The sequence below is a fragment of the Corvus brachyrhynchos genome, unplaced genomic scaffold (assembly GCF_000691975.1).
Source record: "Corvus brachyrhynchos isolate BGI_N302 unplaced genomic scaffold, ASM69197v1 scaffold52, whole genome shotgun sequence".
Lineage (NCBI taxonomy): Eukaryota > Metazoa > Chordata > Aves > Passeriformes > Corvidae > Corvus > Corvus brachyrhynchos.
In genome coordinates, this window is record NW_008237221.1 from 3943259 (window position 1) to 3969650 (window position 26392).

Sequence of the window (26392 nt, forward strand, 5' to 3'; positions counted from 1 at the left end):
AGGAATGGAAAACTAAATCCAGATACAGTAAATGTTCAGGGAGGTAAAAAGGTTCAGTGTCTGAGAAGATATGGGAACCAGAGTAACCAGTGGGCATGGTGGGGTGCTGACGCTGCCTAGAAGCCAGCAGTACTTCACCTACAACTTCTTCAGCTGGTGAAAAACGAGGGACTCAATTCCCTTCCCATTTGGGTAATTTTCCTGTGGAAGTGCCTAAAACTGCTAATATGAAAGGGATGTTTTCTCCCCTTCTTTCTGAGCCACCAAACAGCTAAGGAGATGGAATTAGGTTAGACAATAACAGCAGTGAGAGGCTGTCTATGTGTAGTTTGGGGTGCTCACCTCCAAAAGTGAAGCTCTGGTTCTGTACTAAGTCTCAGCTGGTGCATGCATTTCTCCCTCATTTTTTATGCAAAATATATAATCTGGCTTGGAGAGTTGTCCCTGAGCCTTTTTTTTTTCCTACTCTGTGCAAGGCTGCAGGATTGTATCCCATCTCATATTTTCTAAATAATCTACCTTCAACTACTTTCTGTTCCTTAGCACTGATTTAACAGAAACAAGGAAGAAACACTCACTGTTGCTCTTGTAGGGGGAGTACTCGCAGTGTCTAAACCCACATTTTAAGAGAAGTGATGGCTCTGGTGGAATCACAATTCTAACTGCAAAACCTCAAATGTCCTTTGAGCTGGAATTTGGAAACCTAGGTCTCTTGAGCTGCAGGAATATGAGATTATGCCCAGTATAGGTGCACATTACAAAATCCAGGAATAGAGTTGCAGCAGTGGAAAAGGGATGGTTTTAAGGGATTCGAAATTATTTAGAGAGAATCTGAAGATTATTAGTTTAGGGCTTATAAGCAGATGAAAACAGAGTTCTGAGAAAGAGTGACGTAGATGGTTCCTAACCACGTATCTATTTACCTGTTCTAAAATATTTTGAGAAAAACTGTCATCTACCGGTGCTTTGTCAACCTTGGCATACCTAGGAAGTCAATAATGTTTACAAGAATGTCAAATGACTTTGCGACATGTCCTGAAGAGCATCAGGCAGCAGTAGGTGAAGAACCTTATGACATCAAAAGGATGTCAGCAGTTTGGGCATCCAATTTTGATTTCAGAAGTTTCAATTCTCATTGAAACATGGAATCTCACTGGGACCAGGCTTTTAGAATCCGTATAGCTATGCAAATGGGATCTGAGAGCCTAAATTATTCCTGTGCCTCTTGAAGGAATCTGCTCTGGACGCTAATCTGTAAATCATTCACATTTTCTCTACTGGTTTGGCTACTTGAGTGCAGCATGGGATGGAGCAGATTGATACTCTACATATGGCCTGAGTGTTCTACTGTGTTCTACTGCCTTGCAACTTCCCTATTTATACTAAGGTTTAGAAACCAATTGGACATCGGTACTTCTGATTGTACTTAAACGTCAGGCTTTGTGAATCTTAATGTGACTGTAAAGATCCACAGAGACATATTGCCGACTTTACCTTTTTCTGTTATTCCACTTAGCAATGATTAAGATCCATTCCATGAGATACAAATGATAATTTCCCATCTTTTATCACAGCATGAAATTGCTATTTAGGGCTCTTTTGTCCAGTTCATCTTTATTTCATACAAGATAACTGAGAAGACCTCCTAATTTGCTTTTAACATCAAAATGATTGTCAGCCTTAAAAAAAAATAATATAGAAGAGAGAAAATTGAAGCAAGAAATCAACTCATAACCTTTTTCTATGAATGTTACACAGCTGTGAAAAGGACTGAACTTTCTTAATGCTTCATTTGTAACAGAAAGCATGACAAAAAGTTCCTATCAGTATTTAAACCGCTAAGATTTGTCAAACACAAATGGGAAAATTGTGTTTAAATAGCAGTTTCATTTTGTCCCTAATGATTATGGGAGGTTTTTTTTGCAAAGAGGACCTCAGCAATAATAGATCATCTCTTTACTGGATGATGGGAATTCTTTACTGTGCCTGGTGATTTCAGGTAGAGTAAAGGCCAAACTCTCTGTGGTGCAAATAAACAGTGTGAATACCACCAGCCTCTAGATCACAGCACTCAGTGCACGGCTCACACCTCCCACCCTGCTCTTCCCTGCCCTGGGATTTCCTATCCCCCAGCTCCAGGGGACAGCCAGCACTGCCACACTCTCCCCTCAATGCCCTGTGTGCTGGTAAAGGTGGCTGCCCTGCCTGGTGACCTGTGCTGAGTCCACAGGGGCTCCTCCTGTCACCCCAGAACCTGTGACTCTGGGCATCGGGCCTGGAGGTACATGAGAGTGCTGTGGTTTTGCATTTATTGCCTTCTGTTAGAAAATAATAGCTTACTTGCCCTTCATTTTTTCCAATGTATCAACTGACATAACAACAACAACAACAATATTAAAAACTACTCCCTGAAAACTTTTCAATAGAAAGATACAGCAGACCAGTGAGTCAAAATAAGATGTCCAAACTGCACGTGAGAGACAGAAGGATGGGGAGCTGGTGGGTTATCTTTCCCTGACAACAAGAAACATCAAGAAACAGCTGCTGTTGAAATGAAATATTGGTTGATCCTGGCCAAGAGCCAAACACCCACACAGCCTCTTGCTCATTCCACTCTCCTGTAGGACTGGGAAGAAACAGAAGGAAGGCAAGACTAATGGATTGATATAATGATAGTTCATGGTTGCTTGGCAAGACAAACACCATAAACCCAGTTATCTCCCCCTTCCACTCTCCCCAAGATTTTACTGCTGAGCACAGTGTCCTGTGGCAAGAAATACTCCTTCCATCAGCTGAGGACACCTGTCCTGGCTCTGTTCTCTCTCAGCCTCTTGTTCACCTCCAGCTTACATGTTGGAGATGGGAATAGGAGAGAGAGATAAAGTCTTGACACTTTGCAAGCACAGTCCAGCCAAAATGTTGGTGTTATCAACAGTGTTTTAGCCACAAATGCAAAACATGATGAGGGAAGTTAAATCCTTGCATCACATGCCTGTTGTGAGCTGATGGTTTGTGTTTGACATGGTGTTATCCAGAATGTCTTTTCCACAGGTGAACTGATGTTCTTAATTTACCATGTGTGAATTCATCATATCTTCAGAGAAATCAACAGGTCTACTGTGGGTAGTCAATGTGCAGTAAAATTAGGTCCTCATATAAATATTATGCTACAATAACAAGTATACTTATTGTTGGACTTGAATATACTCTCTGGATTATAGCTTGCTGTATGTGGAAAATTTGAATGCACTGTCTTACTTGTTAAACAATTTTTCTTAGAGTAAATCAAACAATTTTTGATAGAACAATCTTCTCTGAGTGTGTTTCAACAAAATTAGAATATGTTAGAGGACTGGCAGATTTCAAACACATTATAACATTATACATTATAACTATTAAATAATTGACTTAAACTCTTCCATCTTTTGAAACACTTAGCTCAAGATCAGTTATGCGAGTTTTTTAGTTATTATAATATTCAATATTATATTACATCAGATAAGACCACATCAGCTGGTATCTAGTGTGGTAAATTGTTCCTGCCTAGGCCAATATTTTCAAGATTATCTTGCTGTCTGCTAATCAAATGTTTTGAAAACTTACTTTCACAAAAATGCATGGAGATTTTAACTGTCATCACAATTCAGAGCAAAGCATTTCTAAATGCTTTGGACTGCCTGTTTCACTGACTAGAAATGTATTACTGCAGAACATTCTCAGTCCATCAATAAAATAATTTTCCACATTTTTTTTCTTTCTTATACATTGGAATTTGCCCCGGGTGCTCCAGCATAAGTCAGTTACAGTGCCCAAATGCAGCTCTCTATGGTTTCACCGGGAAATTGAAATGACAGAAAAAAATGTCAGAGTTCAGAGAAAGAAAACCAATCTAGCACACTTCTTTTTTGTCTGTAGAGATCTTGCATTATCTTAACAGCAGTTATCACAGAATCACATTGTGCTTTTTACCAGCTTTGCCTGAAAACTGTACAAGCACAGATAAATCTGCTTCTAGTCAGGATGACATTAAATTGAAATGAAGGTAAAAACAAATCAGTTTTTTTCACTTATGGTACTGAATGCAACAAGATATTTCCAGATTTGTTTTTGTTGACGTCATTAGTAAATTGTTTGCAGAGATTTAAGACGCCTCCTGCCAAATTTTTTGTTAAAGACACAGGGAATTGGTACCCATTTGAGTGCTTGATGTGGAAAACTCGCCTGTGCCATCTTTGAAAAGCATGTGTTGAGGTCCTTGCTACTTCTGGGAATGGTGATGAAGAAGAGACTACAAATCTACAACTTTAATACAGAAAATAATGACAGAAATGGCAGATGATTCATCTTGCCTTGTTTGGCTGAGATTCTAGTGCTGGAAAGAACTCAAATCTTCCTGGAGAATGTACTAAGATAAGGCTGTGTCTAGCTTTGCATCTTCTGTGAATCACCTTATATCTGCAAGTTTCTTTTCTGGGTTCCAAAAAACCAGTGAGATATTGACAAATTGGATGGCTGACAGATTGAACAAATTCATGAGAGGGAATTCAGAATTGAAAAAGAAGCCTTGAGGGAAATAGTTTGTGAACATAAGTAAAATTATACTTTATCTTAATGCTGACTAAGATGAAATACAAAACACAAATTTGCAAAATCCCACTAAGGGCACAGGAGCCATTAAAAGAAACAAACAGCATAAGGACACTCAACCCTTCCCTAAAGGAGAGATGTAGACAGCCCCAACTGCCCAGAAAGGCTAAGAAAGTCTTGAAGTACCCTTTCCTACCCCTAGCACTGCATGCACTCAGCAGCCATGACTTTGGGAATTATGACTCCTTCCAGTGGCTGTTCTCATATGGCGGGGAGCTTCAATCTGCTTCTTTGGACATGTAGAAGTAAGACTGCAGTGGTTCAATCATGTTTTATAAAGCTGGTCTAGACCTGGGCTAAAGAATGCAGGAGTAGTTCCTTGGCAGAGGAGAATGGGATGAAATTCCTACAGACATTTCTTACAATTCTTACACTGAGTAAGTGTAATTCCTTCATCCTCTCCCCCTAAATGTGGTTAAAGCAACAGTTCTTGGCTCCTGTAGCTTAGTTTCTTATAAAAAGTATATTTAAATATTCTTCCTTGTGGTTCTGCTTGGAAAGAGCTCCTCCAAATAAACTACAGCACTTTGTTTAAATGTGATGAGAGCCACAGTCAAGAAATCTGACAATGACAAGGCAGCTGGTGTGCTGGGTCTAGTGTTCATTTTTCACATCCCAAAGTCAATCACACTTCCTTTTTATTTTCCTTCGTACTGAATATGATCACTTGTCCTTCTCGCATCAGAAAGGAGATGCTCAGCACAGAAATCTTATCTGCATTTAGGCTCTGTGGTTGGAAAAGTTCCATCAGAAAATCCTGTCTCCATCCTGCTGTCTCGCAATATTCACAACTGTCCCTATCGAATCTAGCTAATGCAATTGTTGAAAGGAAGGAGTGAGACATGCCTGGATGAATTATATATGCCTTTCTCCTCTGAGCTTATCCTCTCATTTCTGTACTGGACCCACTGCTCCATGTGTCAGAGTGAAAATGAAGATTATGGAAGCATCTCCACTGCTGACATCCTCATAAATACTATGGTGCCCCAACTGAGGGGTGCTTGCAAAGAAAGAAAGACCATCTATGCAACAGTTTCGTCAAAGCACTAAAGATTCCCACATAGTATGTGTCAATCAGTTGTCTTAACAGGAGCGAATACCAAATTTTGGCCCTGCTGGTAAATATAAATATTTCCTGAGGCTAGAGAAGAGCAGAACTAAAATTGCATGTGCTCTGGGTTTGGTTCTTTTGACTGGAAAAGACATTTGCTTCTGTTGCCAGTCTAAAACAAAGTTTATGGTAGCCTTGTACAACAAGAACTTGGTGCTTCCAGACCTAAGAAAGTATTTAATAAATTATACTACTTTTATTGATAACTCTCTCCCCCATCTGTAAGGAAATGAAAAATGAGAGAGGTCTGCATTTTGTCCTTTAAACAAAGAAACATAGCGACATATTTATGAATAAATCTTCAGCTCTGTTGCCAATATTTTTTGTGTGAACTTACTTGAGGTGTAAATATTTAATGCTTATTTTCACTGCATTACTATTTATTTTTCTGTGTGGGAGTAAAGTCATCCTTCAGTATTGTGAACCAGGTAAATAATGTATTACTTAGTCATGAAAAATGCCAGAGGAAAATGAATGAGAAGATATCTTACCTTTGGTCATCACAATGCCTGCAAGAGTTTTGTGGCGTGCATGCATGGAAGTGAAATTGTCTGTCAGTTCCTGGAACTTCTGTGCAACCATTTGGTATACGGAGTCAGCAAAATCCTGAAAGAGACAGCCAGAAAGAATTTTTTCACTTCTTTGATTTAGGAACCTGGGCATTTCTGCAGATTAGTCACCTGATGTCAGCTGCTGAGAGGTCCACTTTAGAATTAAACACCATCTATCTGAGAAAAGATAAAATGACTATCCCTCCTTCGACTTCCTACATCACCCTCAGAAATGGCAAAACTAACTGCATGAAAGCTAAGAGACCCATATTGACTAGGACTGGGGGTAAAGGGAGAAGATTTCAAGGCTGAACTGTTTTCCTGTCTCTTAAGACATTGGTCCAGGACCAGTTCACAGGAACTTAGCACTTTATAATAGTAAGCTAAAGAGGTGCACGTGTCATACAAAACTACTTCTCTGAGCCCACTGAAAATTTCCACTAGCCCACTGAAGACTGAGAGCTGAGTTGAGGCCTGATTTATTGGTAAAAGCCACCTATTTCTGCATTAAAAGTGAGCTTTTAATGACTCACAGCTACTAAGGCAAAGCAATCAGCTCAGGAATCTGTCAGAGGAGCACCATGATCTGTCCTGCATCTACCTTGACAGCCACTGGGACGATAGGGAATCTCTACTTCCATATCCTACCAAAGATGTTGCTTGCAGTTCATGGGTGTGCAGTAGTCTGGGAGGGACTGGTCTGCCATGTCTCCTCCTGAGCATGGCAACGTTTTTGGAAGGTCAAATTTTCCCATGGACTGGGCACTGGAGAATATGTGGTCTGAGCCCTCAGGTATGAGTGAGTCCAATCACCAGGGAGAGCCTTGGGAAGCTGGTTGCTAAAACAGCTAAAAAGGTCTAAAAAGTGAATTCTTCAGACTGTGCATGGATGGGCATAAACCAGCTCTGGTGCTCCTGAGAACACCACAACTTGGCATGATTCCCTGCTGCAATGTTTGGTATCTTTTCATTTACTTAATCTCTGCACTTTGTTTTGCACTGAGCCTCCCAAGCATACATTAGAGATAAGTCAGTGGAACACTCCTTGTGAGCATGACTTATTCCTAAAGTGCTTTGCAAGTCTGAACATAAAAAAGTAATATTCAAAGGATTTTTTTTTTTCAGCCATATGATTTCTTGTAGGGAACCAAGCTGTAACTACAAATCCTTCTGGAAGCAGCTCCTCGGAGCTGGAGCTTACTCTGGGGTGCTGACAGAGACCTACCGGCATTCTGAAATCTGGTTAGCCCCGTCATTGTGCCTTTGTTAGGAAAAGTACCAAACAACAAGTCCATTTTTACTTCTGGTGTTGGGATATGCTACCTGGGGGAGGTCCTGGTAAAACAGGCCCCCTTTAATTCACCTGGTTTCATTAAATGTGTTCATGGCACCCATGGAGGAGAGGCTGAGTCTGATAAAGAACTTCCCTCATCCTGGAATATCCATAGCCACGTGGAAAGAAGGAAATATATTTAAGAAGATCATATTCATGCTTTTCCTCTCCAAACTGTTAATGGTGATGAAAACATGTTGGTGAAAAACAGTATTTTAAATTGGGAGAACACACAGCTATTTTTCAGACGAAAGCAGGTTCTAACTCACAAATATCAGTAATGTTACTGCCATTAAGTGCCTCTGCAGGCTGTACACCATATGTTTCTACAGTTTGTTGTGGAAATTCAGCTTAATTATAAAACATTATTATGGCAAGTATAAAAAAATCTAATTAAATAAAACATAACAGCAATTAAGCAAACCCCTTTTCATAAAACCCAGAATATTTTCCTGTGTACAATCCTTGTAAGTGACTGCAATTTGCTCAAATACATAGAGGATAGGATTTCTTCAACACAATAATTTTTCTTTGTTTCACTAAGCCTAAGGTACTGTTCTGGGAACAAATCATTTGCCCAAAACACAGTTTAATACAACACAGAATAAAATATGCTGTCTTGTTGCAGAAGAAGAAAAGAGTCATATAAAGCCTTTCTGAGAGATGCATGCAAAATTCCACACTAGAATTAGATGAAAACTAAGAAAAATTATCAAGAACAGTTTGACAGTTCCTAAATGGAATTTCACTTTCATTGCATTTAAACCTCTTCTAATCTAATTGTCCACAATCACCATGTGAGCGAGGTACTGCTCATACAGTGCTTCTGAAGGATGAATTTTGGGTCAATTCTCATTTGTCAAGCATCAAGGCACCCTTGTGATATAAACGCAATTATAGTTGCTTTACAGATGAATGAGTGAAGGCACTAAAAGGGTGAGGGACCGGTCCAGGGGAATAGCACGGAGCCGGGCACAGCCAGGTGTTCTGATTTCCTGATGCTCTGGTTAAGTGCTCAGTGCTGGAACGCTGCCTGTCTTTCATAATATGAAAGTTTGTTTCTCAACTCGTTTTCCCTGCTGAAGAGTGACTTCATCCATAACAGAAAACTAAAGTGTATTTGCAGAACTGATATAACAGGGCCCCATATGGTGGACTGAAAATCTGATCAGCTTTGAAGAAGTATCTCAATAAAAATATCTGCATCATAATTTAAAAAAGAATCAAATCATAAATTTCATCTGCTGCAGTACTGCAGTCCAATCCATGCCTGCATTTCTAGTGTACCCTCCAAATCTGCATCCCAGGGCATTTTGCGCTCATTAAGAGTTAATTAGCTCAGAGGCACATACAATTCCTAAAAGAATAATTTTAAAAATGCTAAACTGAACAAATAACTTTTAACTTTGGATTTAGAAATTCCCTATAGTCAGAGCTTTCTTTACTTCATTTGGCAGTAGGTTCCAAAGCCAGAGAGCAAAGAGACTCACTAAAGGCAAAATAACGACATGACTTCAGATAACATTTAAGGACGATAAGAAATTCAGCATTTGCTGATCTCAAGGAGTGACCTGGGATATTAAAGAACAGCAAATCCATTAAATATGAAGCCTCTTAGCTAGAATAAGTCAGGCGAACATTTTTTTGTCTTGAATCCATTGCCTAAAAGGATGCCAGTGAAACAAATGGAAGCAAAAGAGCAACACAGATGAATACATGTAGGATGCTGGAAAAACAACCAGGAAGAGTGTCAAATCTGAGAGGTCATTTCCAGGATATCACATTGTCCTGAATTTCCAAATGGATATTCCAAAGTAAAATGGAAAGGAGGAAAAGGAGTAGTTTATTTTTTTCAGCGAAAAATAAGGAAGAGGTGCATGGCTCAGCCCCGTAAGAGATTTGATACCCTGAAGATTGATCCTTGTAGTGCAGCATTAATTTCAGAGCCTTGAATACTCTGGCCCTGTAAGTTGGCCCAGTGGCAGAGCTGGGTATGGCATTGGGTTCCTCACCTCTACCCATCCATGCAGCACCCTGCCTTCCCTCTAGCGCACACCAGAGCAGCTCTTTGGCTTGACCTAGTTCTGTAAAATGAAATCAGTGGCAGCATTTCTGCCAAATATGGTTCATATTTGGAACCTTTAGACTGGTTCTCAATGCTTCTATGACACCTGAACTGGTTGCAAACATATCTAATGCACACAGGACAGATATGGTGGAGATAAGAGTTGCTACATTTACCCCTACTCAGTTTAGAACCACAGATTTCATTCCAGATATTATCTAGATTTACTTTTAAACAATATTCCTAGACTACTAAAAGATACATATCCAGATGGTTATTCCTGAGGGGATATAAACCAGAAAAATCCAACTATTTATGGCTATTGTGAGTCTTGTTGAACTTTTAGGATCCAGGCTAGACCATATTATCTGCCATCAGAAGTAACTTATAAACCATATGTAAAAGGAACGGTTCTTTTCTTCTATCAAAACAATCTCAGAGAAAAGTTGTGTTTGGTGATACCACAGCTCCTACTGACAGATATGAGTGAAAATAAAAGTCTCCATCTGGAGTAAATACAAGAGCCAAATACATCTTGGCAGCTTCTGAACAGCTATCAGGCTGGTAGAAGAAAAAGGGAAAATTTCCGAAGATGAGGTAAAAATAAGAATAGAAACTTAGCTTGTGAAAGAGAAATTTAGTGCCATTAACAGACGTGCATGCAATTGCTCTGATCTTGTAATGGCAGAGAAATTGCAGCTTGGGGCAGGGAGACAGGGGTGAAAAAAAAAAGATATGGACAGTGAGAACTCTGAAAATTTTTTCCAATATACATGGGAGAATAAATGCTCAAATGCTGATTGAGTGCTGAACCTAGGAGGGACTTATGCTTAGGGGTTTAATCCCTTTGGAATGCTGGAGTCTGGTACAAACCACCACTGAAGCCAGTGGAAGTATTCCTGACTCTTAGATGCTCCAGACAAGGCTCAAGTGGCAGGGATGGGAGCTCAAGCATGCCCATACCCTGGCCAGGCAGGGTGAACTCAGTCACTCTGGCTTTGGGTGGATGTTGGGAGTAAGAAACACAGCTCTGGGAAAGAACTGACCTTCAAGGCGCTGAGTTCTTTTAAAATCCTCTGCTTTGATTTGCCTGCTATCAAAATCTTTTCATGGGTCCTCACATATATACTTCTGTATAAAAAATAATTGTGTCAGAGACATGTTACCGTGGGGATTCACACGTGCTGAAGCAGAGACAAATGTCAGTCTTGTGAATACAGTGAGTGATACAAGTAAGGCAAAGAAGACTGCTGGACCCCCATCCAGCAAATCTGCCCTTGGTTGCACTCTAACCTTGAACACTGACTGAATGCCCACTATATCTGATGGAAGCAAGTTTCTTGCTCAGGCAGCTGGCAGAAGAAAGAAAACATAATGCTAAATTGTTCACGGAGAGATCCTGCAGTACTTAATGAGCTGTATTTTAACATATACAAGGAGTCCGGAAAAATGAAAAATAGACGTCATTACTATTAAAACTGCACTGTGTTGTCTGAAGTATTCATCTGTCCTTGATTACTATATCAAATTACTTGTGTTATTCACAAAGGAAAATCAAACTTTAGATCACACCATTACAGAACCAAAAACTTTTAGGGATTTCTTTGCACTGATATTTCAAATGGTATAAATAATTAAATGCGTTCAAGTTTGCAATGGGAGTCTTCAGGGTAAAACTGACATTCAACAGGAATAGTAAGGATATTAAAATCAATAGATTATAAAGGAGAAAGCCTTTAGTAAACATTTTCTATTGAAATCCTGTCTTAGGGTTTATAGGGTTGAAATATCAAAAAGGTTAGATTTGCATATGGATGGGAAGAAATATTCTACTATACAGATATCACTAAGGGCTCTGTTTTTGCTGTCTCCCAAGTTATTTTATTTCCAGAATCTCACTGACATTTGGGGGCTAAATGTTGAACACGATGAATGGGGATCAGGTTGAATTAAGTTCACAACTCTCTTCACAGATGAAAGGAGATGCACACCTAGTTCTTTTCACTGCCCGAGAGGGAAACATGCACTCATTGACAGTAAGAGTTTGTTTTTCCTGCAGGGAACTCTTGCTGTCTAAATGGAAGGGGAGGAAAACACAACACAGTGAAGATCAATCCTGAGGAGCTGCTCCTGGTCAGACTGTATAGCAAACCGCTGCACAACACATTTGTTCCCCAGGCTTGTAAATAAGTTTGCTGTAGTTAGTTGGAGATTCATTGATAAGTGGTTGTACCCTCAAGTCAATGAATTAGTCAGGCTCTTCCCAGGTACTACATCATCTTCAAGATGCAGCCTTGAGAAGAGAAATAGCTGAGGGTTGTGGGTTGTCCTCCATCATCAGTCTTCTGGCACCAATTTAGTGCCAGGGGCTCCCCCAGCACAGTGGAGAGGGCTGAACACAGACCTAAAGGAATGGAGAGGCAGGATGACCTGTGGAAGGAAGGAAGGAGGGCAGCTGGTCACAGGCAGGGGGCTGCAAGCTGCGCTTATTCCTTGCCCTCCTTGCTGGTGGCCTTGGTGCAAACCACTTGCTTTGCCATGAATCCTCCTTATCCAGAGGTAAAAAGGGACGATTTTTACCCACCTTTCAGGGAAACCATGAGTCAAATGGCACTGCCAGTGATGAGGCTCTCCAAGCAGAGTCATGCAAGGACTTCTGCAGACAGACTGGAGGCTGCAGCCCACAGCCCATCATAACTCAGCCTTCCTTCAACATGCGCAGGCATTTGCAAAGTATTGCTCAAAGAACAAGGCAATGCCAGGGAATTCATCGTGGTTCTTTCCTTGAGATGTGCAGTAATTATTTCTCTGATCATAACTCCTACAGTATTGATCATTATGTCTGGTTCTGGCTTACCCCTCAGGGTCAGCATATATGGGCTTTGTTTTATCTTAGATGGCTGTGGTTTTATTTTGTCTGGCTGTATGTTTCATTTTAGCTGAACGTACTCATATATTCTGTGTACAGCCTGATTCAGAGAGCTCTTCTCAGTCATGCTTCTTACAGGGGGATGGGGCATGTGCTGCACAGGCTGCATGTGGCAGCAGCTGGGTACACATTTCCACACTGAGCTTTTAATGAAAACTCCAATAACGCACTTCTGACACTAAATATCCTCACAGTTTTCTTACCAAGATTGATGAGGAAGATCAACTGGTCCTATTGATTCAGTCAAAAGAATCACTTTCACCACCCTCCCCCATCTGTTCATAGTCCTATTGCAAATGCTTTAGCTACATATGATGCTGAGCTACCTCAATGAATTCCTTATTTCTGTGATCATCAAATGTCCCAAATTTTCTCTTCCCTTATGATGGCTCCTCACTGGCTTAGCTGACCTCAGTTGACTTGGCCAGCTTGTCCAGACTGGTCTCAGAGCGATTATTGCAGTCTACTTCCCTCTCCTCCCTCACCCCGGCTGGAGGCTGATTGCTCTGCTAATTTCCCATGCCCCACAAAACATATTTGCCTCCACACTGCTGATTCTATCATTAGTGATCATTTACTAAATATCAGCACTGTGCTGGCTGCTGTGTGAGGCAGACTTTGAACACAGGCCCTGTGTGGCACACAGAAGAATGACAAAATGCCCCAAAAGACCCAAAAATGGGAGTAAAAAAAAAAGAATTCCTTCTCTCACCCAATTTTCTTTTGTGCCTCACAGTAAACTTAAGGCTTTATGAAAGTGATAGCACTGCCTGGGTTGGAGTTGGAAGGATACAGAATGCATGGAGAAATTAAGATCAGAAAAAGGTGGAATGGGAGAATTGGTTAAGGCCCATCTTTGGTAATTCTTGGCATTAGGTTTCCAATGACTTCTTTAGGTTTTAGATTTGACCCTATTTTAATGAACGGGAGGTCTACTAAAAATCATGTAATTGGATTTTGATGAATTGTTCACACACCCAGCATATGCTCCAGCAATGCTTAAGGCTGCAGTGGGTTTCTCACTTATTATGTTTCTTGAGTGGCTAAATACCAGTGAAAGTCCTCCACTGCATCTGAAACTTTTTTACTGGGGACCACAAAAGTCTCCTGATAAAATTTGTTTTAAATATTTTCAGTGGAATCTTTAGCAGTAACTGGTAAAGAGCTACTGTGCCAAGGTTTACAGAGATTTTTCTTAAAATGTTGAATTTTTACATGCAAATATCAAGTTTGAAATGCGGGTAAGACACCCCAAGTTTTATTAGGGCATCTGGGGGGGGGACAGGAAACCAAAAACTATGGTGTAAGTTCTTCCATAATGAAAAAGTTTCTGAATTTGTACCTGAGTACTACTATGGGATCCTGTAAATGAGATTAATCAGTGTTAAATATCTCAAAAGAAATGTGTAGCCACAGCAGGAAGTACAAAGATCAAAGTGAAATTTATTCTACAAGCTCAGTGAAAAAAATTGGTCTGTTTTCTCAATATATCCCTTGACTACAGGGAATCAATCAAACAATATAATGTATCTTTTTATTTGTTTCAGAAACCCCTGGAGTGACTGAAAGGAAACAGAACACATAAAATAAGCATACTATTGAAAAAGGAAACACTGTCAAATCCAAATGCCTCAGCTCCTCCAAAAAGTGAGGTTTTCTATTTAGTAGGAAAACATTTTGCATGTAGGTTTAATTAGAATCTTTAAATTCACATTAGTGTGCTAATGTTAGGATGCTAACGTATGGGCCCCTCTATTTGAGGTTGATTCATTGCTATCTTCATTCATCTTGCTCTAAAGAGATGCTACCAATAGGTAGCATTTCAATGAATTTAGAGGAAACAAGCTTTTCCACTGACATGAACAGCAGTTCCCTAAAGGAGGCTGTGCTAGGTTGCCAGCTTTGCTCCTGCATACAGCTCTGGTAATGAAGAATGTCCACACCAATTTTGCAGAATCATTCCTGAAGTCGATACTGCACCTGCTAACAAACACCAGAAAGGAGTGGTTGTTTGTTTGCCTTTTTTTCTTTTCTTTTACTGATCTTTAATCCAAAAGCCTTCTTCCTAGAGAGACACACACAAGGTTGGCTGCAAGTGCTGAATAATTCAAAAAATGAAGTAGTGTTCACTTTGAAGCCTTGTGCCTGCTTTAGGACAAGCCTCAGGTGTCAAGCTGTTGTACACTACAGATATTAAGTTAGCACCAATGGGTTTTCTTTAACTAGATAAAAGCTCTATAAAGCCACCAGTGTCTAGGAATGGCTAACTCTGTAAAAATGCTTTTATGGTCTCTATAAAAAACTAGGTTTTAGATTCATCTGAGTTGCCTCTCTTTAATAAAATCAATCCTTTATCTGAGAAATGTCTTTTCAGTTTTCAGTTTCCTTGCTTTATCTTGCTGAGGTGCATTAAAATGAATATCATTTGGAAACTGATGGTAGCAAAGCCTTTGTCACATACAATTCTCTTGGCTGTTCGAGGTCCACTCTCTTGCCAAAGCCTAACCAGTTAGCAGCTCTTGGGTAAATGCTCAAAGCAGGGAGAGAACAGTGCTTGCTCAAATCCCTTGAGCATCACTTTGAAAATCTACGCCTGTGTGTTTATGGCTCTCATTAATGGTCTGCGCTATTAAGCAGCCTTTCCCATCACACATGTGCTTTGTTAGATAAAGCTGGGAGCAGCCAGTGTCCAAAACAAATTTAATCTATTCTGAACTGCTGATCCCAGCAAGGCACGGCACGACTCAACTTTCTGAATCACTGCAGAGCAAGGCATGTAATACTTTGTGTGGCAATTACTATACAGACATCGGATTTTTCCCTTTCTTGTTTTTAAAGATCTTGCTGTCATTTGCAGTAATGATTCTCGAAATCTGGCTGTAACCTTGCTAATAACCTTTCCCTTGGCTGAGAGGGGTGGTAAGGGAAACTACATTTCTTGTTACCTCATCCTTCTCTGGGCTTCTTCTCAAATGTGTAATTAGCAGGGATAGTTCTCATCATCCATGGTGGCTTTGTGCTAGGAGAGGCAGAACCATTGTTTCACCTGAATCCCAATTGCCACTCAGGCACCCACAGAGCCACTTGGGACTGGTGTGTGCCTGGTGTCGGAGCTAAAACAGCCCTTCCCTGATTTGCTGTCCCTTACTGGATAAACACAAGTAATTAACGTAACATCGCTGAAATTAACAGGGTGGATTTTTTTTTTTTTTGATACCTGGCAAGATCATGCATGTGAAGCTAAAAAATCAGTATCACTTTTAGCCCATGTCCTAAGCCCCAAATATCGCTGTCCTATCACCTTCCCCTCCATCTCCACTCAAGAAACTCCTAACCAAATGTTCACACCTAAAACCTGAGAATGTCAATTTTAAACCTTGTGACAGTACTCTAGGGCAAAACTTGTTGCCTCAGCAGACTCGCCTTTAAACAAGAACCCAGGGTCAGGATAATGAGGCCATGAGACTGTGGAGGGCTGTGTGGGCTGTCCTCCACAGGATGACCTTCCCTTGTGACCATTCCTGTGAGAGAGGTGTAAAATATCTGCCTACAGTTAAGTGCAATGTCACAGCTTTCAGTTATAGCTCAGATTTCTTACAGCAAATAAAATCTTTTAGAAAAATTCCTCATCATGGGAAAGTTGTTTTAAGTGATTTATTCTCAGTGGGCAGTAAAATAAGAACTTTTTGCGAAGAAAAGAAATAAATGGATAAACCCAGTAATTAAATTAAAAATTATTATTTCTATTTATTTACGTACTTACAGAAAAATATCAAAGCAATTTACCTACAAATTGACCAAACCCTATAAAATTTATGTAAGATATGTAAATATATTTATTCCCATAAATTCTACATTAAATTGAGAGACAACCTGCTCCAATATTTTGCTCAGGTAAGTCAGTGTCAAAGACAAGAAATAAAATGTACAATTCTTCCTTTACAGAAAAAAAAGAAAAAGGCTAATACAAATATGAATACATTTCTTTTACCAGCACACTGTACTTGAGGAAGGATACCTCAAAGTATCTCTAAGGGGTCTGGCATTACACATCTGGGCTCCTTTTCACAGCTGTGGGTTAAAAAAAATCTCCTGAAATTCAGACAGCAATTTCAGAGAGAAAAGAGGAATACCCAGCTTCATATCCAGCTTCATACCCAGCTCTCAGAATATATAAAACTGTCTCACCAATCTGTGTTTCTAAGGTAAACGCTGGTTGTTAGCTCACTTGTTAAGCTGCACTAACCTAAAGGGCACTCCAATAAATTACTTTCAGCATGTTTCTCTCTCCTGCTCTGCTCACAGGGATCCTCAGCCAGGAGGAGCTGGCACACAAGCCTTGTGCTACCCTTTTCAGTCTATGAAACTGTCCTGCCAAAAAATGGGCAAGGGGGATGTAGAACACAAGGGATACACAAAATTCTTGCACTCAAGAACTGATTAATATGGACAGCAAGGTAAAATGTTCTGCTTGGAATTCCTGAAAATGATAAAAGAAAAAAAAGTGAAGGATTTCAAGGCTGTCTGCCATTGCACCTTTGTCTTCCTGTCTTTCTTCTTCCCTTCTCTGCCTGTGATTGTTGTTTAACCATTTTCTTCACTTCTTCTGTCGAGTGCATCTGTACTTTGCCTCACAGAAGCGTTGTATAGGTGGTCTGGAAACCCAGACAAACTATTATACAAATCGAAGGCTGTCCAGTTTCTGATAACACCAAAACTAATTTATTTTTTGTTTATACTCCACTACCTTTGACAAAGCTTCCTCTAGAGATTTCTATCTCCATCCTTACTGCCTTCCAACTGTTTGTCATTTTTTTTGCTTTGCAACTGACAAAAGAAAAAAAAACACCCTGACATCAACCTTGGAAGAGGTACTGAGTACAGAAGTTTTTTTTTTCAGATGTGATAAAATCTTGCCTAAAACCATGTCCAACCTTTTCAGCAGAAAGTCCAGATGGCTTTGCAGCCTGTACAACAGACTTTATTCACTGATGCTTCTCTAAGTGTCAGCAGGGTGTTGTCTTCCAGAACCAGTAAATGTGCAATGAAAGGCAGCTCTGAGGGGAGAAATAAACACAAACAAAAAATCCTCTCACTTAAATCCCCCTGCCTCCTCCCAAAAATCAAATTAATCCGAGAATTTCTACACACATCTGACTGAAAATTCCCTCTGGGTAGAGAAAGGCTTTGCAAACAACTGGAGGTGTAAGGGATGGGGTCGTGATTCAGGCAGCTCCGGGGTGAGCAGTGATTTACATTCTCACTGCTGGCCTGGTCACCCTTGCCTGTATTGCAAGTATTTCATCTACGGGATCAGGACCCTTCCTGAGTCTGTATAGAAGTTTCAAACTGCAACGCCTCATAATGCTTTTTTTGCTGTGGTCAAATTAGCACAAGGAAGCATTTATGGGTCTGAATGGCAGGCAGGGAAGGGGGTGGGTGAAGGCTCAGGGCTGTGCAATGAGTTTCTGCCCCTGTGCCTGGATCCCCTGCAGCCTGATAATGACAAGCATGCCATCAGCCTCAATTTCCAGTCTGTAAAATGGGAACGCTTTCAGGAAGTCATGCAACTGACTTCTTTGATGCAGGTGAGAGTCAAAGTATTGTTTTACTTCAGTTTATGGCCCAGCTCTGTCCTGCCCACCCTTCCACTCTGCATAGCACCTAGCTTTAGATGTAGGCGATAGGGGAGGACAAGCAGAAAAGCAGCTCTGCCACAGCCTGCACCGTGGCCTTGCCACACTGACTGTGTGGCCTTGCCAAGCCCTCAGAGCAGCTGGATCCTGCACTCAGCAACGCGAGCACAGAAGGTGTCTACACCAGGAGAAGAACTGCCAGTACTTGGTACCACTTCTGAGTCCTCCGAGGGAATCAGGAAAAATTAAAAGCTCCAACCAGAAGCTCATGCAACCATTGTCACTTTACCCACCACCTGTGTGGTCTGGTTAACACTGCAGCCACTTCACTGGTATTCCTGATTCTGTCAGAATTGTATGGATTTGTGGGTGGCAGCAATCTTGCTCCATGTCTGAGCAGAGTTCATCCCAACACAGGCATGTTCCAGTGCACCTTGGTATGACTGTAAGGCAAATAATAAGTGATAGCAAAAGTGGGGGAATTCTCAGAAGAAAAAAGAAAAAAAAAAAAAAAAGGAAAAGAAAAGAAAAAACCCAGTGTACAAAAAGCCTTCCAGCATGTCTCAAGTTTTGTTTCTCGTTGACACACTATTCTTGTTCTGAGCTGACAGCTGCAGTCCAGCCTTTGTCAGGTAATTAATCTGGGTAGCTCATTTCCACAGGTGAGTAGCAGGTTGGCGCAGTCTCTTCTAGCAGTGGTTTGTGGGTTTGGTTTTTTTTCTCTTTTTCAGAACAGTGTGGGTATGAAAGCGTGCAGGTATGTGTGTATGAGTATGGCACACAACACACTGACCTGGCCAGTCATTTGCTCCTTTCTCACTGCAGAGCTATATGCTGCAGTCTAACGCCTGTGCTTTGCAAGGTGAATGGAAGGAAACCTCAGACAGGAATTTAAAAGCATCAGACTTGCTCTCATTGATTATAACTGACAAAACATCAAAAACCCCTGGGTTTCTTTGCAAGCTTGAGCACTGCTGGTCTGACTCACACAACAACTTCTGTCTGTTTAGAAATGAAAGTGATTAAAAATAAGAAAAAGACACCTTGAGAGACAGAGAGAAAAGCTGTATCTCTTGGCAGGAAAATGGTGATTGATCTACAGCACTTTAACATTTGGTTATTTGTGAAGTAATGCAGTAATAATAATATATAAGCACATTTTCTTTTTTGCAATACAGACAGTGCACTGCAAGGTCACTGAGCGTGATTATAGGTCCAGTATCAGTACCAAAATATCCTTTCACTGAAGCCTTCAAGCCCCCCCTGAGTTTCACAGAGCCACCTTCTTCTGTTTCGTGGTTTCTCACCACTTCCACATTGTGCCCCAAGATATCTATCTTGACAAATGGTTGGGTAATACATGGCTGGGCAACACAATTGTATCTCAGTCTCTGTCCCCCATGGCTAGCAGAGGCTTTCTCTATTTCTTCTTCCTTACATTTCTTCTCCCCTATACTTCTTCCTTGTTCTTATAATCCAGCGTGTTCTTAAAACCTAACCTGTATATTAGTCTGTTTTAGCTGCGCACCCCTCTGTTTCCATGGGCAATCAAGAGATGGTTCAATTCAGACTGTGATATGAAAGGATGCAATTTATGTCACAGATTTTTGTCTCCTTGAATAGTAATACAAACAGCATGGTGAACTGTAGCACGTCTCTGTCAAGGATAACAAGCTTCAGTCCAGGGGGGCAGAGTGCCCTGATGGAAAGCAGTGCAATGATCTCTAGGGAGAAGGCTAAGCTGGGACTAGCTTATTAGGAGAGGTGGATTTAGGAAACTGAGCATTCTTCACCTTTCCTTGAATGTTTGGGGTTGTTATTTCTAGGTGTACATTCATGAGGTACCCTCATTTCCAGTGGTCAGTCCACAGAGTCATGCAAGACCCCTGAGTGGTGGCCGCATTTTGGTCATCTCTTCCCATAAGAGATGATTTCTCCCACTGCCTGTATGGAGAGCCCTGATCTACTGGCTCAGCAGCAGATTAAATTGGTTGTCTACCCCTTCAGTTTGAGTGCTGCTGTAATAGTGAATAGGTACCAGTAGTAAGAGATCAGAATAAAGTGATTTCCTCGCACCTGGAAATGGAATAAAATCCCCTCACCTAAGCAGCATTTACCTCTACATTCATCACATCACCATGCTTTTGTAGTGAAATGTTCAGATCCTATTGCAATGTCCTAGATATTAATTTTCATTGCCAATTACAGGAGTCCTGTGTACTTAACACTGTCCTTGGAACACAGTAAAAATATGTTTCAGCAGCTAATGAAATTATCACAGACCCTCTGACCTGAAAAACAAACAGAATAAGAAAGGCTTACCCTTTCTGGCTAAAATGATGTGGTGCAGCTGTATTTTGTCACATACTTTATATATATGTGCATATATATATATATGTATATATGCATATGTCATGCCAAATTGTAGATTGCCATTTTATATATATTAAGGTGGTTAAGGAGGCTTTTTATAGATGACATTTCCATCACATCTCAGCAAATGTTTTGCTAAAATCTATGCCATGTATCATGTATTTTATGGTTTCTTTAGCACATATAGGGTTTAACTGTTGGCAGACTAACACCAGCTTCTAACAGAGATATAGCAGTGTTAACATTTTTTGTCTGTCCGAATTTTTACATCTCAGACTTCATTATTTGTATTTTGTCCTAAATATTTTTTGTCTATCTAGAACTGAAAAATCCCCACGGAACAAACCCTCATTGAAGAGAAGTTTTTCAAGGCAAGGATGATGGCAAATGTCTCATGGTACAACCAGGAGACTTGAGGGAAATTACTGTAATTGCAAAATGTATTGTCTTACCACAGAAAATTACACAATTAGTAAGAAGAGGGTGAGCTACATTCATTTTCATGTGGCAAGCCCAATTGTACATGGCTGAGATTGCCATCCAACATGCTTTAATTTTAGTGGTAAAGCACTTGTAAAACCAACTTTTAAACCCACCATCACTGATAATTTCAGAATTTTCTTTTTCTTTCCCCCTCCCTCAAAGCCTTTCTGCTGGACTGAAGAAAGTTACTGAAGTCATGTTACTAAGGAAAGAATTCAGAATTTGAGCCAAACTTTGGAGAAATCTAGAGACTTTTACCTTTGCTTAAGCAGGCTTTGGTTTAGACTTTCTGTGTCTTTAAAAACACTTCTGCTGTTTTATGAGTTCAGCTTTTTATGCAAAGCTTTTAAAAATTTTTCTTGTGCATTTAATTTCAGTTTACAGCTTTAGAAATTTGGAATAGCTAGTGGCTATCAGTGATGCCTACCAATACATTTTTTTCAGGCCAACTAGCATTGATAAATACCTGTAGCATGTCTTTTGCTAATTAGTACTACTTCTCAAAATCCCAATGACTAAAAATCAGTGACTCAGAACTTACTGCAGGGGATTGCAAGTAGCAACTCTCAATTACAGATTGCAGAGAGACTAGAAACCACCATATGAAATGAGGGGTGGGGTCTTGAAACAGAGTCACTCAAGAAGAAAAGACTTCACAAATGTCTTGAAAAAAGCAAGAGGAGATGACGGCCAACAGTCCCTGTCCCCTACCTTTCCTCACAGATTTTTTCCTTCTTCCTCATGCACTACTTGCTTGTTTACCATATTTTTCCTCTTCAGCTTCTCACTGCTTCTTCTGAATAACACTGATGCTCTTTACAAAGGTTTATCTTGTTACCACACACAAGCTCCTTCCCCTCTTCCCCTCCAGATGTGTTTTTTCATTTCTTTTTTCTCCTGCTACCACTTTTAGTCTGCTTGGAGTAGAGGAGGATCTTGAGCACTACAGGTACATGGCACAAGGGAATGAGAGGGGAATACTATGATGCTGGAACTGGGTGGCACAACCTGGTGTTGGACAGAGCTGCTACACATGGAGCTAAGGATGACACTCAGATACACACTGGAGAATGTGATCATTCCTGTAATCAGCCATGAGACATTTCCAAACAGATGAATATCATGGGTATCGTTGGTCCTCACAGGAGGTCTACCTGTTAGCAAGCCCTGGATTTGGATCAGGTACTGGATAAGGAGGGACAGCATATAATAGGAATTAAGCTAATTTCCTTCAGTGACTTTTCAGCTTTACCCCAATTTCAGAGCCAGCTCACAGTTCCTCACCACCACCCACTGATGCAGTAAGAGAGCAGAAAAATAGACCAGCAGCAGGAAAGTCCTTGGCTCTTTTTTTTTCGTGCTAGAGAAAGCTGGCAAGAAACTAGGAAATCACTGCTCTGTAGTTTACGAAAATTGCAAAATTCTGTCCTAAATCCTTCCTGTCATGCTATTTGTGGGACATAAAGAAAAAATTTCAACCATATCTGAAAATTAATAAGAATGAAAAGCTCTGAAGTGCAAGATAAGTGATGTGTATGTGGGTTAAATAGATGGATGGAAGCAAAGGGGCTTTTTTTGGTGACAAATGCTGCAAAAAAGTATCTAAGACTGCACAACTTTACCAATTTAACTGTGTTTTTAGCTTCCTAGGACCATCCTTCTACTTTGCCCAGAGGAGTGTTTAGTTGATCAGCAGAAGGGACTGCTCTACCAACTCCAGAGTGAATCAAGATGCTCAGATTCTCAGTATGGACATACTGATTGCATAGGCAGACGGGTAACACGAGTTTGGCAGTGGCTGGGAAATGGCCCGGCTCTGCTGCATGGATCCTCTTGGATCTGTAGGCACATCCCACCCTGTAGGCACTGCTCTCCTACCCCTTCCCACAGATCTGGGCATGCACCGAGGCTGGGTGAGGGCAAAGCAGCCAGGTGTCACCTCTGGCAGGGCCAGCGTTTCCAGTGCCTCCCAGCAAGCCTTACATCATCAAATATTGACACGGTTCCACCAGACTGCCACTCCTGACATTTGATGTATAGCTTGAGGTGCTCTTGCTTTAATTCTAAAGAGTCAATGAGGGATTGAAGGAAATGTATTTGTCCTGTGAAGGTGCAGTGTGACATGCCACGGAGGCCAGGGAGGAACTACAGGGCAGCCAAATTCTTACCAGCTCTTTCCTTGGCATCACCCAGTTAAGAGGACGAAGGCCAGGATTTTAGTCAGCGAGTGAATTCTGCTGCCTGCCCTCCAACATTTAAAATATTTATCATGTTAAGTATCAACTTTGAGAATATTGCGTTCATTTAAGCTTTTCACGTTCCAATGATTTTTTATTATTTCCATCGACCAAAATAAATGAAGAAAATGTTTCAGACTATATATGAAAGCATGTAAAAATCAGTAACTGGATTTTGAAAGATCTAGAATGTCTTGAATACATTCATTTTTCAAACATTTTTCTCTGATCTTTAAATAGCTTTTCTTGGAGCATAACATTTTTTTCGAAAAGTCAAATACAGAGCATTAAGGGTATAATTACCATTTTAATTATAACTCAATCATCCTATCTACTTTGCATAGAAATTACAGCTTTTATGTCAGGATTTTGGGTACTCACAAACATTCAGGAGTAATTAATGCTAGAGATTTTCACTGTATATGAACTTTACTTTGTAGCACTTATTTCAACTGGGCTTCATCCAGAATGTGTAAATATACTGGATTTTATATTCATGATTTCCAAGCAAAAAATCTTTCTCCACAAATATCTGTAAAGCTAAGACAAAAAAATCAAAACTTGACAATCTTGAAAACTAAATGTATTTGTCTCCCTCTTCAAATGTGATCAATTCATGTAAATATGGCCAGAGGAAATTCAAGTGACAGAAATGAAAAAATTCCCTCTAATCACTCTCTGACTAGATTCAAGGAACATTTCTGATAATTTTACAAATATTTTTGGAAGGTTTTTAAAATTCAAAATTTTATTTCCAGACACCTCTATTTTTCATGTTTGAGATTTTATTTAAAATAAATGTTTTAAAAGATTTATTTTAGAAAATGAATTTACCATACAAATTTGCCTGTTGTATTTCTTTGCATTTACAAGCATATATATGGGTGCAGGTGCACATATGAAATTCAGCAAAATCAATTACAACAAAGCTGCTTTTCATATGGTTAACACCATGATATCAGATTCAACCTACTTCTCCCTTTCAGTGTCAAAACAGAAAATAAAGTATTTTATGGCTATAAATACAAGGAAATAAAATGATCCTCCATTTACAAATGGTCACTGTTTCTTACTTTACTGACTTTTTGTCCATTCCACACATCACAAAAGACTATTCTGTACTTTTGTATCATCCTCCACATGTTTTGTTTTGCAGTGTGCTGGAGCAGCAGATCCCTTTTTTTCTTTCCTTTAAAAGCATGATAAAGCCATACAAATTTTACAGAGGAGTCTCACAGAACATGTTCTCTGTCTTTGTTTGGACATTAATGCTATCACGACTCTTTATCATTTCTTGGCTCCAGCATTTTTGGGGAGAAAAAGGACTATTCTCACAACAACAAAGCTCTGGCTCAAGCCGCAGTGCTTCACCCCCCAGAAGTCGCTGTCTTTGTGTAGTGCAGTGGGCTCTTCTGCACGTGGAATTGCTTTTGCCTTCAGTGAAAGCTTTGCATGAAGGCCCAGGCCAAATCAAACTCGTCGTCTGGGAAATGCTGCGGGATCTGGAGGGAAGATTCATGATGCTTATTATCAGCCGGCACTTAAGACAGATGTCTCACACTCTCAGTTGTGAAGCTACGAGTAGGTAACATCTGAAATGCCTGTGATTAAAGCACTTATGCCAAATCACACTGGGCATTCTGCATATATATGTGTAAATAGCCCTAACGTTTTTGATGGATGAATGAAAAATATTTTATTATACCCATCAACACCATAAAGTGAAGGTGAATAGGTTTCACACTTGGACTGTTCCGTGTTCTCGACAGTTTTGCAAACAGCCCTCTCAATCTCTCTCTCCGTCCCTAATCTTTGCCAGATAAAACTAGGATCCTGAAGTAATTTTAATACCGGTATCTGAAAATAAAATAAAAAGAGAGGGGATGTGAAATGGGAGGCAGAAAATAGATTTTATCAGAATCATCCAGCTGGCCTGACTTGGTGTTGACCTGCACCTTGTATAGTCACCTACCCCAAGGCTACAGAATTTCATACTGCCTGGCACCAGGGAAGAATTCACAAATATCTAAACTCATTGATTTCCTATCAACTTGAGTCTTGTCCACACAGAAAACTTGCACCTGCTGAATTTAAATCAGCTGTTAATCTCTGTATGAAGCTAAACCAGTGTAAGCCCATGTGCAACTGTGTTATTGTCATGTACTTACAAACCAGCAGGGAGACAGGAACGGGAGCTCTTTTGTCCCCTCCCTTTCTCATTTTTTAAGCAAGAGTCAATCATAATTTCACCTTCAGGCTCTGGAAAGCAGGAACTGGGCTGACAAGGCTCAGTTATCCTAGAGGATGGCTCCAGTTACGCTGCTGGGCAGGTTTCTCTGTGTTTGAGCACTAATGTGACAGGTGAAGCAGAGCCCACTGCCCAGTGGGAGCTCTCCCAGTGCACAGGGACTGGGCACCCTCCAGGCACAAAACTGCTTCCTGTCCCATTCCCATCCCTGCATAGAGATGCTGCTGATCCAGTACACCATGGGCAATAGAAACAAGCCCTGACTAAATCCAGATGGCTTACACCATCCAGAACAGCCTTAGCTAGGACATTCTGCTCAGTAAGACAGAGGGATAGACTAAGCCAGGTCCCTGTCCTGATGGGAGTGGGCTGGGCTGGAGCCTGGTTTAGCTGGTGTTTGTGGTAGGAGCCTGCTCCTGTCTGCTGCCAGGGTCCCCACACACAGTTCCGCTTGGCCAGGACCTGCTGGGCACAGGGACACAGAAGGGACTGCAGACCATCTCAGTTGCCACAGAGCTGCTGGGCAAATGCTGGACTCTGTTGGAAATAGGCTTAAAAGCACATTTTTCCTCCCTGGAGCTACACAGTGTGGGCCATAACATGAACTGGAGTGATGGTCAGGCCTCCTCTACCAGAGCCAGCCATGCTGGCTGGAGATGTCCCCAGCAGCTCCTCAGCAGTGCCAGCTCTGCTGGCAGCAGGACTGGTCCTTGTCCCAAAGCACAGGCTTCAGTCACCTCTACTGCAGGCACTTGGTGCACTCCTGCTGTGTGTCTCAG

At 40.7% G+C, this 26392-nt stretch overlaps 1 protein-coding gene across 2 annotated transcripts in view; it reads right to left on the reverse strand.

The window, feature by feature from the left end:
- Positions 1-26392, reverse strand: part of ADARB2 (adenosine deaminase, RNA specific B2 (inactive)) — a 109343-nt gene that overhangs the window by 55739 nt on the left and 27212 nt on the right. For both annotated transcript variants that reach the window (XM_017728927.1, XM_017728926.1), the window contains exon 3: positions 6250-6364. In XM_017728927.1, the coding sequence (XP_017584416.1) occupies positions 6250-6364 (115 nt within the window). The remainder of the gene's footprint in view (positions 1-6249; positions 6365-26392) is intronic.